The 17,007-nt window shown below is 44.2% G+C and overlaps 2 protein-coding genes across 8 annotated transcripts in view; one reads left to right on the forward strand and one right to left on the reverse strand.

Moving 5' to 3' along the window:
* Positions 1-11,829, forward strand: part of GOLM1 (golgi membrane protein 1) — a 73,242-nt gene extending 61,413 nt beyond the window's left edge. For both annotated transcript variants that reach the window (XM_004087027.3, XM_003267494.4), the window contains exons 7-10: positions 1,531-1,675; positions 2,406-2,672; positions 4,587-4,700; positions 10,075-11,829. In XM_004087027.3, coding sequence (XP_004087075.2) covers positions 1,531-1,675; positions 2,406-2,672; positions 4,587-4,700; positions 10,075-10,151 — 603 coding nt within the window. In that variant the 3' untranslated portion in view covers positions 10,152-11,829. The remainder of the gene's footprint in view (positions 1-1,530; positions 1,676-2,405; positions 2,673-4,586; positions 4,701-10,074) is intronic.
* The window catches only part of NAA35 (N(alpha)-acetyltransferase 35, NatC auxiliary subunit), a 116,300-nt gene that overhangs the window by 14,349 nt on the left and 84,944 nt on the right, over positions 1-17,007 (reverse strand). For 3 of the 6 annotated variants that reach the window (XM_030809289.1, XM_030809292.1, XM_012500767.2), the window contains one exon: positions 12,501-16,100. In XM_030809289.1, the coding sequence (XP_030665149.1) occupies positions 16,041-16,100 (60 nt within the window). In that variant the 3' untranslated portion in view covers positions 12,501-16,040. Of the gene's footprint in view, positions 1-12,500; positions 16,101-17,007 lie in introns of those variants that run through there. The other 3 variants (XR_004029302.1, XM_030809275.1, XM_030809282.1) reach the window with 3 other exon arrangements.

Consider the following 17,007-nt stretch of genomic DNA (forward strand, 5'->3'; position numbering starts at 1 on the left):
TCCTGCCTCAGCCTCCCAAGTAGCTGGGATTACAGGCATGCACCAACACACCCGGCTAATTTTGTAGTTTTAGTAGAGACGGGGTTTCTCCGTGTTGGTCAGGCTGGTCTTGAACTCCCGACCTCAGGTGATCAGCCCGTCTCAGCCTCCCAAAGTACTAGGATTACAGGCATGAGCCACCACGCCCGGCCGGGGCAGGTTTTTAACTCTCAGACTCATCCACACTGAGCCTCAAACAGTTCATAAATGACAGGTCAGGCTCTCCCACCCCAACACCATTTCCCGCGGTGATGTCTGCCCCAGCCTGTCCTGGTGAGCCAGGACTCGCTGTATTGGGCTGTCTGTCTCCAGGCTTAAGGACAGTGATTTACACTCTGTCCTCACCTCTCCTATGGTTCCAAGAAGAGCTGGTAACTTTTCAGTCTGTTTAGTTTTTTACTGTTAGGACTAAGTGGTGACTTCTAAGCTTCTCACATAAGGAACTGAAAACTGGAAGTCTTCTAATACAGATGCTTGAAGCTGTATATTCCTTCTAAGCACTGCTGGAGCTGCTTCCCATAAGTTTTGGTATGCTGTGTTTTTTGTTTTCTGTCAAAGCATTTTTTTTTTTTTTTTTTTTTTTTTTTTTGAGACACAGTCTCGCTCTGTCGCCCCAGACTGGAGTGCAATGGCGTGATCTCGGCTCATTGCAACCTCCGCCTCCTGGGTTCAAGCGATTTTCCTGCCTCAGCCTCCCAAGTAGCTGGAATCACAGGTGCCTGTCACCACGCCTGGCTAATTTTTGTATTTTTAGTAGAGATGGGGTTTCACTATGTTGGCCAGGCTGGTCTCAAACTTCTGACCTCTGATGATCCGCCTGCCTTGGCCTCCCAAAGTGCTGGGATTACAGGCATGGGCCACCGCGCCTGGCTATCCAAGCATTTTCTAATTTGTGTTGTGGTTTATTGTTGGACTCACTGGTTATTTAGGAGTGTGTTGTTTAATTTCCAAATATTTGCGAATGTCATAAGTTTCATTCTGTTATTGATTTATAATCCATTCCATTTCTATTAGATAATTTACTTTGTGTGATTTTAGTTATTTAAGTGTATGGAGGATTGCTTTGTGGCCTGCCATTTGTCCATCCTGGAAAATATTACGTGTGTACCTGAGAAGCAGGTGTGTTTGCTCTTGCTGGGCTGAGGGTTCTGCAGATGTTTGTTCTGTCTGTATTGTGTCATTCATGTCTTCTTTTTTGTTGTTGATCTTCCACCTAGGTATTTTATTATTCCGTAAATGCTTCCTCTCAGCAGAATCACTGCCCAGTTTTATTCTGTATTGACAGAACTTTCTGGGAGACCTTGACTCAACCTCTTCTGATTTACACCACACGACCAGGGCGTGACCAGAGTAGACTGTGGCGTTTCTCAGGGTCTTGGTCAGAAAGATATGGTGGTGGGATTGGTGGGATTCATTGCATTGGTGGGATTCTTGTATGGCTTCTGCTCACAGAGCCCTGCCCTGGCCGTCTGTCCTGTGCTTCTGTTTCAGCTCCAAGCCCTCAACGAGCCTCTGCCCAGGCTGCAGGCGGCAGGCGTGCCACAAGGGAAAGAAAACCTGCCCGGTAACAGCAAGTCCCAGACACCAGCCCCCAGTTCCAAAGTGGTTTTGGATTCAAAGAGACAAGTTGAGAAAGGTAAGCAGAGCTCATCAGTTGCCCTGTTCCCCGCTCTCCAGAGCCCCGTCAGAGGAAGTAGTCCCAGCGAGCTGCTGACGCAGTCAGTGAACCCAGCAGCGGCGCAGCCAGGAGCAGGGATGTCTCTGGGCCCCTGGAATTGGGGCTTTGGAGCTTCTTCTCTGATGTCGCCTCCTTGTAAACGAAGTGCCTTGTTCCTGGGCAGCTGTGTAGAGAAAGTCCCAGGCTGCACCTTTATGCAGGATATTGGTGGGCTTGTGGGACTCGGGGGAGGTGGCTGAGCCCCAGACACTGGGAACCAGAAGGCTGCTGTGTCCATGAGCAAGCCCCTGGTGGGCCTGCCTGCCCTGGCTCCCAAGTACTTGTCTCCAGCGGACACGACAATCAGGCCACTCAGCAGGACACCCTCTTCCCTTTGTACCTTGTCAAGATAATTTAGTCTGGGTGTGTTTTTTTTTTTTTTTTTTTTTTTTTTTTTTTTTTTTTTTGGTAAGCTACTTTTCCCTTTGTCGCGGTTCTCACGATGAGCTGCAGGCACAGTAAGGCCTGCAGTCTCAGTGGCTGAGGTCACAAAAGGAGCTACCTGGTGGTTCTCCTGTGTGCAGCCCACCCCACCCCCACTCCTTAGGAAGGCTCTGGGAATTGAGTGGCACGAGGTTTTGCTTTTTTTTTTTTTTTTTTTTTAAATCAAATGCTGGCGAGGTCACAGCTAACTGTGTTCTGTGCACAGAGGAAACCAATGAGATCCAGGTGGTGAATGAGGAGGAGCCTCAGAGGGACAGGCTGGGGCTGCCGCAGGAGCCAGGCAGGGAGCAGGTGGTGGAAGACAGACCTGTGGGCGGAAGAGGCTTCGGGGGAGCCAGAGAACTGGGCCAGACCCCACAGGTGCCGGCTGCCCTGTCAGTGAGCCAGGAAAATCCGGAGATGGAGGGCCCTGAGCGAGACCAGCTTGTCATACCCGACGGACAGGAGGAGGAGCAGGAAGCTGCCAGGGAAGGTGGGTGTGAAGCTTCGGGGGCTGCCGTGGACTCCCTTCCACCCAGCCCACCTCCATCTCCTTCCCAGCACCAACGGATCACCCTGAATTTTACCAAACAGCAGTCCACAATTTGCCAATTCCTTATTCGTTATCAAGAGGGAGGCAGGAAGGAAGAGCAGCATATGCAATATTGGCAGGGAGTCGAGGGGACCTTGCAGGTGGGTGGCCTGCAGATGGGTGCTTAGCATCAAGTGGACGCCCCCTCCTGGCAGGCAAGCCACATGCCCCATCTTTGTATGTCCACTGTCGTGCAGTGTCTGGTGCCATTTAGACAATCAGTGCCTAGTGAATGAATGATTGAAGGAAGGAATATTGGGTAGGTGAAGGTTAATGCATATGTGAACATTGAGAAAAAATGACATGTGAATCACTCCTTTTTGGTTTGGTTGACTTTTTTCTTTTTAAAGAAATAAAAGGTAGGAATCGGAGATCAACCGACTATTCCGGGATGTATTTCAGTCCCTTCAGATGTGGAAAATGTCCTTCCTACCTGAGCCAGGAACACTTCTGAGGACATGACACCTGCACTCTGGGGTGGACCAAGTCACAGAAGTTGGAGAATATACTTATTTGCAGAAGTTACCTTGATTCCATTTAAATCTAATTTTCACTTCAGTGTCTTACTGAAGAACGTGTCCTCCCAAGTTGCAGTTACAGAATTGCATTTTGTCAGCCTCCCCCTAAGTATCCCTGCTCTGTCCCTGTGTTCTGTGCTCACTCAGCAAGAAGATGCTCGTGGTGTGTGAGGCGGGGAGATCCCACTGGCTGGCTCAGCCTGTGGCGCTCCAGTGTCAGACCCCTCAGCGGCTGGTCACAAAGTGTAACAAAGGTGGGCCTGAGATGCCACAGTGCCTGCAGGATACACCTGCTTCTGGATGCAGGTGTGGTGACCTCATTTGAAGAAATGCGCTGGACACATAGGCCTGTGCAGTTTCCACCCCAGGCAGTGAGCCAGAGAAAGAGACTAGAGCTGCTTTTCCAGGTGTGCACTTTTAAAAAAGATTTTGTTTGGCCGGGCGCGGTGGCTCACGCCTGTAATCTCAGCACTTGGGAGGCCGAGGTGGGCGGATCATGAGGTCAGGAGTTCGAGACCATCCTGGCCAATATGGTGAAACCCCATCTCTTCTAAAAATACAAAAATTAGCTGGGCGTGGCAGTACGTGCCTGTAATCCCAGCCACTCGGGAGGCTGAGGTAGGAGAATCGCTTGAACCCAGGAGGCAGAGGTTGCAGTGAGCCGAGATTGTGCCACCACACTCCAGCCTAGGAAACAGAGACTGCATCTCAAAAAAAAAAAAAAAAAAAAAGATTTTGTTTTGTTTACCAGCCTGCATACACACATACAAAATATGTAAGTTAAACCCTTTGGGTAGGTCTCTTGAAAGCCTTTTGTCCTCATCTTCTCTGGCTGCTGCCCCCTCCAGGGATGAATAGAGTAATGGGTGCTCTCATGCTGTAAGTTTGAGGGACACCTTCTCCCGTGGCAGCTCCATTTCTTCTCTCCATTCTAAGGAGATGTTGTCATTAGCTGTAGATACCCATTCCTTCCTAAAACAGTGGCACCTTTCTTTATCTTGAGTTGATTATCTCTTTAAAAAAATTGAGATTTGGGTTGTTAGTTTCTCCATGTTCAGCCTGGAATGCACCCTTGTATTTATGGCCATGCTGTCTCTAGATTCCAAGTCCAAGTGGAGTACACATAATGCATGTGCTTGTCCTGGAAGCCAGCCCATGTGTCCCTACCATTCCAGAGAGGCAGCAGACAGATCTGATTGTGAGCAAGTATGGCTAACCCCCAGCACCTGTGCTCTGATATTCCTGTGACATCAAGACAGAAATGATGTAGCTTATGTTTTATGTGCTAATTTTACAGGGAGAAACCAGCAGAAACTGAGAGGAGAAGATGACTACAACATAGATGAAAATGAGGCGGAATCTGAGACAGACAAGCAAGCAGCCCTGGCAGGGAATGACAGAAACATAGATGGTAAGAATGGGGCCTACGTCGGTGAGGAGGTCACCTTTCATTTCCCCTTTCCGGTCCTTCACTGTGATTATCCAATGAATCCCCAAAATTATATTGTAATGAATGCGTCCTTTCAAGGAGATCGTCTCTTCTTTAGGAGCCTTTAAACCAGGGGCAGTGGAGGGAGGTGAGGGTTGAGAAGCCCAAGGTGATGAAAGCCATTCGGAAAGTCTGCATCGTTTCTAGAAACATATTCGGTGTGGCTCAAGTCTTTAATTAAGTAGGATGATTTTTCAGTGACATTTAGGGATTTCCCAACAAAATGGCTAGGTCACTACTTGATCAGTCTGCCTCCCAGATGAAAAGCCCCAGTATGTGCATAGAGCTTCCAAGCAGCTATGATAGCTGCCCTTTGTGTTATTATTTTGAATTTTTGAAGAGTCCAGGCCAGTATCTTGTAGAATGTATCAAACTCTGGCCTTGTCTGTTTGCTTGTGATGGATTCAGGCTGATGAATTCTTGCTTCTCCCCAGGAGGCATAACAGCAGGTGGTCCTATGGGTGACTGGTTGATCCCTTAGCTAACGTGGTGCCCACAAGGTCTCAGAAGGCCATTTTCCTTCTGATATTAATACATCATCTAGAAGAGGATGCTTTGAACTTGTGTAGCTTTACCATCCATTGATGAACATTGCCCAAGTGGTGACATTTTACATGCTGTCATCCCAGCACATTTATTACTTGACATTTTTTAAGGAACTCCTCTCCCTCCTCCAACACACTTGTTTGTTTTGGTATCACTATGGACTCACAGTATTCTTTCTTAAAATTCATTTTTCTGGGCCAGGTGTGGTGGCTCACGCCTGTAATCCCAGCACTTTGGGAGACCGAGGCAGGCAGATCACCAGGTCAGGAGATTAAGACCATCCTGGCTAACACGGTGAAACCCGTCTCTACTAAAAATAGAAAAAATTAGCCGGGCGTGGTGGTGGGCGCCTGTAGTCCCAGCTACTTGGGAGGCTGAGGCAAGATAATTGCTTGAACCTGGGAGGCGGAGGTTGCAGTGAGCCGAGATCGCACCACTGCACTCCAGCCTGGGCAACAAGAGTGAAACTCCATCTCAACAACAACAACAAAAGAACCCAAGCCATGTGACTAGTTTCCCACAGCCTGAATACTGCTGATTATAGAGTCATGGGGGAGTTGAGCGAGTTCTCCTGGTCTCTGTTTCTGTAGGGTGGCAGCTACACCCAGAGGCTTGATGAGACTCAGGTCCACGCTCAAGCCCTCGGTAAGATTAGTGGTGCTGTGTTCTTTCACTGGGAGGCACATCATGTCTGGCGTCTTTTTTTTTTTTTTTTGAGATGGAGTCTCACTCTGTCACCCTTGCTGAAGTGCAGTGGCACAGTCTTGGCTGACTGCAACCTGGTGTCTTTCTTTTTATAATGCCAGTTGATGGTTAATGCCTGTATCAATTCATTTTTATGTTGTTAATGGGAATGTTCTTAGAAATAGACACTTCAGCTGGGCATGGTGGCTCACACCTGTAACCCAGCACTTTGAGAGGCCAAGGATGGTGGATCACCTGAGGTCAGGAGTTTGAGACCAGCCTAACTAACATAGTGAAACCCCGTCTCTACTAAATACAAGAAAATTAGCCGGGTGTGGTGGCACATGCCTGTAATCCCAGCTACTTGGGAGGCTGAGGCAGAAGAATCGCTTCAACTCGGGAGGCGGAGGTTGCAGTGAGCTGAGATTGTGCCATTGCACTCCAGCCTGGGCAACAAGAGTGAAACTCCGTCTTGGGAAAAAAACAAAAAACAAACAAAAAAAACACCTCAGTGGTATTGTTTGTATAAGGTAGATAGGATAAATGCTTGATTTCTTTCCTTTTTATTTAACAGTTTTCATGACTATGAATTCCCCATCTTCTCTGAGGGTAACTACTTTTAAAATATCATCATAAACTTCAGAATTCAGCAGAAATCCTCAGGGCAGCAGGAGTCATTGTAACAACTACTTCACTTCAGTTTCGGCCTTGCTGATCTTGCCGATGCCCCCCTTTTTTTTTTTTTTCCCCTCAGATGGAGTCTCTCACTCTGTTGCCAAGGCTGGAGTGCAGTGGCATGATCTCAGCTCACTGCAACCTCTGCCTCCCGGGTTCAAGTGATTCTCCTGCTTCAGCCTCCCGAGCAGCTGGGATTAGAGGCATGCGCCACCACGTCCAGCTAATATTTGTACTTTTATTAGAGACGGGGTTTCACCATATTGGCCAGGATGGTCTTGATCTCCTGACCTCGTGATCCACCTGCCTTGGCCTCCCAAAGTGCTGGGTGGCGTGAGCCACCACGTCTGGCTAACAATGCCTTCTTTTATTACCATCTGGGCAATGCATTATTCATTTAATGTTTTAATACTTACATTTTTTTACCTTTTCATTTTGGAATAATCTAGACTTCTTTAAAAAGCAAAAAATTTCTGTATACCCTTCACCCAGGTTCCCCAAATGTTAACATCTTATATAACCACAGTAAAATTACCAAAATAAGGAAATTAATGTTGATACAATGCTATTATCTAATCTGTAGACTTCGTTGAAATTTAGTGAGTGTCCAATTCATGTCTTTTTTTCTGATTCAGGATTATACACTGCATTTATTGTCAGACCTCTTTAGTGTTCTTTATCGTGGAGCAATTTCTTTATCATTCATGTTGTTGGTCTTTTTTGAAGGATAGTGGCTGTTATTTGGTTGAAAGTCCCTCAATCTGTGCTTGTCTGATTCTTCAACAATGTCCCCTAAAAATTATCTTTTATATTTCTCCAGGATGTCAGTTGTTTCAATTGGCAGAGTTGTTTGGAATTTTTAGAATCCAAGTCGTAATTTGAATTTTCAGCTATCTTCATTTAGGCAATTTTTTAAAAAGGCAAATGGCAAAATACACTAGCAGCCAGACTTTGAAGCAAATACAAACTCTTTCTGTTCTTTGTCATTGACTCCACTCATTTCTGTTCTTGAGCATGTTTCACAGTCTGGTCACTGTCTTACTTCTATTCTAACAACTTTTTTTTTTTTTGAGACAGAGTCTCACTCTTGTTGCCCAGGCTGGAGTGCAATGGCACAATCTCGGCTCACTGCAGCCTCCGCCTCCCGGGTTTAAGTGATTCTCCTGCCTCAGCCTCCCGAGTAGCTGGGATTACAGGCTCGTGCCACCACGCCCAGCTAATTTTGTATTTTCAGTAGAGACAGGGTTTCACCATGTTGGCTAGGCTGGTCTCGAACTCCTGACCTCAGGTGATCCGCCTGCCTCAGCCTCCCAAAGTGCTGGGATTACAGGTGTGAGCCACCGCGCCCGGCTCTAACAACCTTTTAAATTGGGCCTAGTTTCCTACTAAATGATTGGCTTTGTGGTGAAGCCTTTTTGGATCTCTCATTCCCTACACTCAGGTGTCCTAAGGACTTGACCTTGTGCAAGGTTTCAAACAAAGTAAGTAGGTAAGGTAAAGAAAATGAGTGCCTTGTCAGCTCTTTGAAGAAGTTGAAGAAATGTCAACATCAGCTTCAACATTAAGATTGTGTCATTGAAATAGTGAGACCTTACTTGCTCCAGGGAAATTAGAAGAAAAAAGCATTAGCTCCAACTTTATTAGAGCCTTTAACAGATACTATTAATTTGGTAGTTATTTAATGGTCATTAAAACTACCATTTAATGTGCCATAGTTATAAATCAAGACCGTGGTTTTAGGTTTTATTTGTGATGTGCCTTTTTATGTTTTCTGTGTGTTAAAGGATAGAAGAGTAAGACCAGATGGTAGAAGGTACATACAGACATCAGCTCTGTAAAGGGAGAGCTTTGGAGTCACAAGAGCTGTCTGAAGCTGCGAACGGCTCTCAGGAGGCAGCGTGTGCCATTAGAAGTGCAGTAGCAAGGGAATCACGCCGCACAGGAGCGTGGTGATTGTATTTAAAATGTCATGAGTGCACTTGATACTGTCCATTTTCTATGGCATATGGGGCATTATGTCACTGTTACAAACAAGTATGGAATCTTTAGGTGCTTCAGCTTTGTTTCATGGTACATTATTGGTCATCCATTTGGACCCTTTGAAAGGGAAGGAGTTCCAGCTGGGCGTGGTGGCTCACGCTTGTAATCCCAGCACTTTGGGAGGCCGAGGCGGGCGGATCACGAGGTCAGGAGATCGAGATCATCCTGGCTAACACGGTGAAAACCCGTCTCTACTAAAAATACAACAACAAAAAGAAATTAGCCGGGAGTGGTGGCAGGCGCCTGTAGTCCCAGCTACTCGGGAAGCTTAGGCGGAAGAATGGCGTGAACCCCGGAGGTGGAGCTTGCAGTGAGCCGAGATCGCACAACTGCACTCCAGCCTGGGTGATAGAGCGAGACTCTGTCTCAAAAAAAAAAAAAAAAAAAAAAAAAAAAAAAAAAAAGTTCCCTTATCCCCTTCACAGGGCATGCAATGGGGGTGTGGCTCTCTTCAGTGCCCCAGAGCTCAAACCCCTAGGGGGAGCATGTGGACGGGCAAGTTGTGGGGAGGATGGGTTCCGACTCCGCCGCAGCATCTAGGGTTGAGTGGTTACAGCTCCTGGAGCCCCAGTGGGTGTGTGTTGCAGTGCGCTCTTTCAGCTTAGCTGTCCACAGGCGGCTTGTGTTAATCAGCTCAATTAGACCCTCTGCCTTATCGCAAGAACAGAGGGCTTTCTGTATCCCAGGTTCTTGCTCTAGTGTACTGAAAAAATCAGATCATGTGGGCTTGGAGAATGAATGCAAGATTTATTGAGTAGTGGAAGTAGCTCTCAGCAGATGGCTGGGGAGCCAGAAGGGGGATAGCGTGGGAAGGTGGTCTTCCTCTGGAGTCTGGCTGCTCAGCAGCCGGGATCGCCTCCTACTGTCCTTGGCCGAATTTCCCTTGGCGTCTGAATCGTTCCACCGTCAATGGCCTGCTGGCGTCTTTCGATGTGTTCTTCTGCCAGTGTGTTCCTCTCGACGTCCCGCCGCTTGTATATGCCCGCTGGGGTCTCAGGGTTTTTATAGGCACAGAATGGGTGGCATGGCAGGCCACAGCGGTCTTGGAAAATGTAACATTTGGGCATGAAGACAGGAGTCCTTGTTCTCATTAGGTCCATGGGCACAGGCCTGAGGGTGGAGCCTTTGCGAGGGACCCTGCCCTTCTCTACCCAGCACTTCCCTGTCCCCCTCCCATATCACCGTTGCCATCTTGTCCTTGATGAGGAATGCAACTCCCAATTACAGTGTTGCTGTAGGAGATACAGTCCTCTTTATGACAGTTTCTAGAAATTGATAAGTAAATGGGACCTGCCTAGGGCTAGTATCTCATTTAATACTCTATAGAATATTATGTGTTTTTCCTTTTTAGTTTTTAATGTTGAAGATCAGAAAAGAGACACCATAAATTTACTTGATCAGCGTGAAAAGCGGAATCATACACTCTGAACTGGAATCACATATTTCACAACAGGACTGAAGAGATGGCTATAAGACGTTCATGAGGGACTGAATACTGAAAACTGTGAAATGTACTAAATAAAATGTACATCTAAAGATGATTATTGTGAAATTTTAGTATGTACTTTGTGTAGGAAAAAAATGGTCTTTTAAACAGCTTTTGGGGGGTACAGATGTCACAATTTATGGTAATAGGTATTTCATGAGAAGTTCAACACCAGAAACGGAACAACACCAGAAACGGAACATAGTTCTCCTTCAAGGGTAGGTGACAGTGGGGCTTCCTGTTTCTGGAATATAACTTAACTTTTTGTGTAAATTAACAGCCACTATAGTAAGAGTCCATCTGCGGTGAAGGAGAGACAGAACTCTGTCTGGGTTCCCTCTGGCGTCCTCCTGTCCATGTGCTGTGCCGAGTGCTGGTGCCAGCCTGTTATCTGTTCTCACTGAAAGACTGACTGGCAAATGCTCTTGTGCAGTCACTTCCGATTCTGACAATCAATCAATGGCCTAGAGCACTGACTGTTAACACAAACGTCACTAGCAAAGTAGCAACAGCTTTAAGTCTAAATACAAAGCTGTTCTGTGTGAGAATCTTTAAAAAGGCTATTTGTATAATAACCCTTGTCATTTTTAACATGCAAAACGCTATTAAGTGGCTTACAATTTGAACATTTGTGGTCTGTATTTACTTTGCTTCGTGTGTGGGCAAAGCAACATCTTCCCTAAATATATATTACCAAGAAAAGCAAGAAGCAGATTAGGCTTTTGACAAAACAGGCCAAAAGGGGGCTGACCTGGAGCAGAGCATGGTGAGAGGCAAGGCATGAGAGGGCAAGTTTGTTGTGGACAGCTCTGTGCCCACTTTATTACTGGAGTATTACTGGAGTAAAAGAAAACAAAGTTCATTGATGTTGAAGGATATATACAGTGTTAGAAATTAGGACTGTTTAGAACAACGAATACAATGGTTGTTTTTATCATAGTGTACACATTTAGCTTGTGGGACTCACAAAACTGATCTTAAAATCAAGTTAATGTGAATTTTGAAAATCACTACTTAATCCTAATTCACAATAACAGTGGCATTAAGGTTTGACTTGAGTTGGTTCTTTTAGTACTATTTATGGTAAATAGGCTCTTACCACTTGCAAATAACTGGCCACATCATTAATGACTGACTTCCCAGTAAGGCTCTCTAAGGGGTAAGTAGGAGGATCCACAGGATTTGAGATGCTGAGGCCTGAGAGATCATTTGATCCAACCCCCTTATTTTCAGAGGGGAAAATGGGGCCTAGAAGTTACAAAGCATCTAGCTGGTGCGCTGGCACCCCTGGCCTCACACAGACTCCCGAGTAGCTGAGACTACAGGCACACAGTCACTGAAGCAGGCCCTGTTTGCAATTCACGTTGCCACCTCCAACTCAAACATTCTTCATATCTGATGTCCTTAGTCACTAAGGTTAAACTTTCCCACCCAGAAAAGGCAACTTAGATAAAATCTTAGAGTACTTTCATACTCTTCTAAGTCCTCTTCCAACCTGACTTTGAGTCCTTCTTGGGGTTGATAGGAATTTTCTCTTGCTTTCTAAATAAAGTCTCTATTCATCTCATGTTTAATTTGTGCACATAGAATTGCTGAGAAATAAAATATTCTGTTAAACTTTTAAAACTTGTCACAGCTCTGTTTTTTGATTTTCCCCTTCATCCTCTATTAGATCCTTAAAGAATCCACCCTCAAACTGTGGACTAAGGATGGCAGTTTGCCTTAAACCTTCTGTGGAATGAGATGGGCTGTCAGTACAACGTCTTCAACCCACAGTGCCCCGAAAGTTGTGTGCTCAGCACATGTGCACCTCTGCACGCTTTCTCCAGGCTGCTCTAGGGATCACGACGGATTCAGCCAACAATGGAGAGGGCGGTGGGCTGTTCCAACAAAATAGAACAGTCACCTGTGGTGACATGCATCTGTAGTCCTAGCCTCCCGAGTAGCTGGGACTACAGATGCGTGTCACCATGCCCGGCTAATTTTTTGTATTTTTAGTAGAAATAGGGTTTCACTTTGTTAGCCAGGATGGTCTCAATCATCTCCTGATCTCATGATCAGTTTAAAGACTCAGAGAGCTGTTGCATAATAACTTCACGTGAGTCTCCAAAATTTGATACTAAAGGCTTGGGGGTCTCGGGGGCAACGTGGCTGCAGCCTGAGGGGCCAAACGGAGAGGGCAGAAATGAAGGAGAGGCAGAAGGGGTCAAACTGGCATTCTGGGTAAAGACTAGGTCATTCATTAGAGAACAGTGGATTTTAAGTAGAGTTGTCAAGTGACCATGCTTGCATTTTATGATCTTTTAAGATCATACCAGCCACTCCACAAATAGAGTGGGGCAAGTATGAATATGGGGAAGTCGGTTCTTCAAGCCCAGTTGAGTCACTCTTTCCTCACCGCATGGTCTACACCTCAACTGACTTTCCAGCTTCTGCCCCACCCCTTCAAGAAAGAGCTCACCCCAGTCACCAGCAATCTACTTGCCAAGTTCAATGGGCTCTTTTCAGTCCTTTGTGAAATGGCCTTTGAACAGCATATGGCCCTGCATTCTGCTTATTTTCCTGATAAGTCTCCTTTGCAGGCTTTTTCCAGTGCCCAGAGCATAGCCAAAGAGGAACAAGGGAAACACCCACCTCTCCTGAACTTTTCCAAACAGGGTACGCTTTGACTATTTAAGGCAATATACAGTCTTGTGCAAACAAAACGGTGAAAGAGGCACACTTGTCAAACAGTGGCCTGGTATGATTTTGAGGTACTCTTCCCTGCAGCCTGTCCCACCAACTCAGTGGCCTCCCCATTCCCTGGCCCTCCCAAGTCTATTCCTTGAGATCTATCTCAGTCCCTTACTCTAGGAGCTCCCTGAGCAATGGCAGCCCCCAGATAATTACAGTGACTATAGTTACTTAGTCCTCAGTTCATCTCCACCCCAGATGGCACCTCCCAGTTTGAGACCAAACTACCTGCCATCTTCACCAGGATGTCCCAAAGATATCTCAATGTCTAAAGCAATCTTTATCCCAAACCTGGTCTCCTACCTTGCCTAGATATCTACGCAAGTGGCACCACCATCGTCTAGTTGCCAAAGCCAAAAAAACTTCTGAAAAATCATCCTTGATTTTGGCAGAAACTCTCATTTACCATGTCCCATTAGCTGTACCTCTGAAAACATTTGATTTCATCCACTTTTTTCCACCTGCTCTGCCACTACCTTTGTTAAGACCAACATTTTCTCTCACGTGACTGGCTTCCCTGCCTCCCTTTTCAACCATTCTCAGGCAAGCAGATTTGACTTGATCCCATCATGTCCCTGCATACAAGCCTTCAGTAGAATCTACCAATATCAGAATAAAGTCCAAAATCTTTAAACTGTGGCCTCCCAGGGTTTAGGGTATCGGCTTCTCGTCTCTCATCTCCGCCATCCTTTTCCTGCTCTATACTTCAGCCAGGCTGCTACCCTCTCCCCTCCAAGCCTGTGCACATTCTGTCTGGCACCCTTTTCCCAGCAGTGCCTCCTGAATAGATGTGATGGGGATTTGTCACCTAAAGTTTCATGTGGGGCGGTTCTCCTACCCAGCATATGGCATATTCCTCACTGCATTTTCAATATCTGTTGCTTTTCTGTATCTGTCGTAAGATGATAAAAGCTCTACGAGAGGAGACTGTCTTATTTCTCCTATTGTTTTTTTCAGTAAGTACCTTGAATGGCAGATTACTTTAAAAATTATAAAATGGCAAATTTGTTTTTATAATTAGAAACCTGCTATTTAAAAACAAAAACTAGCCAAGCAGGCATGTGCCTATAATCCCAGCTACTCTGGGGGCTGAGGCAGGAGGACTGCTTGAGCCCACAAGTTTGGGTCAGTTTGGGCAACATAGTGAAAACTCATCTCTAAACAAACCAAAAAGCAAAAATTAAAGCTACTTAAAGGAAACCACATGATTCTGTCAGTAACATACACTGATAAATCTAACACGAATCAATCTTTTTTTTAGTTGATAATGGGTTAATAGGAAAACTTTTACTTAGGAAGACCTACTTCAAAATAACCTAGATGCTCATCTATACCAGCAGACCCAATCAGACATAGTGGCTAAAAAATGCCAGAGCACCCTCTTAATTAAAAGTGATCCCATCATCTAGCAGGGCCCTTGTTGCATTAATTTACATTCCTTTTTTTGCTTTTAAGGGGGACATATTTTTTATACTTTATATCTTGGCCACTGGGAAAGAATAATAATTTCTCAGCTTTCTAACTTGCTTCAAGCTCTCTTCTTGATTGTTTGCCAAATGTCCATGCTCATTCTGTTTTCCTCTTTGCGTTTTCTTTTGATTCTTTGTTTCTTGTCTTGCCTATTTCCTACCACTCCTTTGCCTTTTTTTGTTTAAAGCATTCAGTAATTACCAGCCAAAAACAGTGTTTTCATTCTGAACAAAGTAACTAAATCAGTAACAGGTATACTCTTTGTCTCTCCATAATTCAAGTTTCTATTGTACAGGCTACTTAAAAAAAAAAACATTTTTAAAAAGATTTTTGGGTTCTGAAATTTCAGGACACCTAATGGCTGTTCTTGAATAACAAGTATTACCACTCTTGGAAAGGAGAGCCAAGAGAGCTCATTAGCTGCAAAGAGGGGCAACAGGAACCCCCTTAGCAAGTTCAGTCAGGTTAGCTGCTTTAAAGTACTGCCAGAAAAGTTTCACTATCATATTTTTGTGAAAGATACCAAATCAGAGTTAAAATATTTGAAGCTGAGAACCCTTTTAACCACAGACCAAATATAAAACTCACTAGTCTTAGGCTAAGCCACCAAAGCCAATTTACACCACAGAGTAACTCATTTTGCTAAGAGTATTGCCTGCTACAAAGGACAAAAAGGAAGGCCCAAGAGGCCTAGATAGCTGCCACCGCAAACATCAGAGCGGAGACAGGACAAGCAGGAAAGGAAGGGGAGGGCCTCTGGCAGCAGGCAATTGCAAGCACAGGAGGATGCAGTCAGTTTTTCAAAGCCACAGGATACTGAACAGACACCCATTTGAAAATGTTTCATGGGTTAAACTGAATATGAAGTAAACAAAAAGGAGTACACCACATTTAAACATTAATTAAACATATATAGATTAAATTAGACCTAAATTTTAATCTATATACATTTCTATCTGCCTCCTTTTTGAATAATGTCACCAGCAAACATAATGTATAATCTTTTAAAAGTGCTAAAAGGATTTTTACACATCTGTATTCTTACAGATATATAATTTGTGATGTCATGACACATAAAAATCACAATTTTCACGTAATTTAGAGGCCCTCCCAAAAATCCCTTCTAAATGTATTTTACCAAAATCTCATACAAGTGTTTAATTAATCCCTTGATTTGAAACTTCTTTTGGATAACGTTTTTGGAACTACTCAAATGTTAAAGAGCACACACCTTCTTCAGTTCTTAACATGGACAAAGACCTACTGTTTTTCATCTCCAGCAGTGCATTTTTTTTTTTTTGTCAAGAAATTTATTAACCTTTACAAACACTATTTTCACTCAATCATTCATAAAAAATGATTTGTGATTAAATCTGTAATAAAACCATATAACGTTCATCAATGCATTCAATAAGACCGGTTTCTTCCATGGAACATAATAAACCACTTTAAAACAGCAGTTTTCATTCATGTCATATAAGGCTGTCAAACTAAAAGTATTCCTTATAATGAGTTGTTACCCAAGAAATCCATCTCAATTCCCGTGATGTGGAGCCTGGTGATGTGCCCTCTAAGAGTGGGGTCTGAAAGAAGACTCTGCCCCTTTATGGCCACCTTCCCAGTCTCTCTCAAACAAGTTTCACAACAGGAAAATATTTATGAGCAGAGAAATCAAATTCAGGAGGAACCTGTTAAAGAAAACCAGAAACTCAATTAATGTATCTACAAATATTCAGATGGTACACCAAACAAAGACTATTTTTATTTTAGAGTTTCTTGTGTTCTTAGAAACAAGGCAGCACAAAATAGATTTAAAAAACTAAGTTAATGATAAAAAACATAGGAACTAATCTGGAAGAAAAACTGATTGTTTTTGAGTTTTATGAAGATCATAAGAAAACAGGCTGACCAGCTGTTTTCTATCTTCGGAGAACAGTTAAAAAAGATAAACAGTCAAAAATTATAGGAAAGGCATTCAGTTAGATCAGGGGTCAGCACACTTTTTAGTTCCAGGGTAACTGATAGAACTAAGCAATGAGATGAAAGTCAGTCAGTAGGAAACCAGGGCAGGAGAGGAGGAAGGCAGGTCACAGGAAACAATAGAAGAAAACAAGGTGCACAACACACACAGGCAAATGCCCCCACGGTGCCTCCGCGGCTGGCCTCTCCACAGCGCAGAATCTCTGCTCTGAAATGCTGACGTGGCATGGATGATAAACATTACCAAGAAAAGCTTCCTCTTCTGAGCCATTACAAAGAAGTCTTTCATTATTAAAGCATTCACTTTCCCAAAGGCAGATGACTTTTAAATACCTCATACTTCTCCCATAAAATTTCTTTACATAAATTTTCTTTTTTTACCCCAAGTTATTCAGTAATTTACACAGCAAGGAGATGGAAAACATATGGGCAGACTTTAGACATTTTAACTCAACAAAATATACATCTCAAGACAAAATGGCAAGCTCTAATTTTTTGCTGGTGAACTAAAATTTTTAGAATGATTTTTGTTCAGTGGTTTAATTTTTCCTGTAATATTTACACATCTTATTGGAAAAAATTATGAAACTTCACAATAATTTAAGACCACTTCTT

This window comes from Nomascus leucogenys, chromosome 1a (assembly GCF_006542625.1).
Source record: "Nomascus leucogenys isolate Asia chromosome 1a, Asia_NLE_v1, whole genome shotgun sequence".
NCBI lineage: Eukaryota > Metazoa > Chordata > Mammalia > Primates > Hylobatidae > Nomascus > Nomascus leucogenys.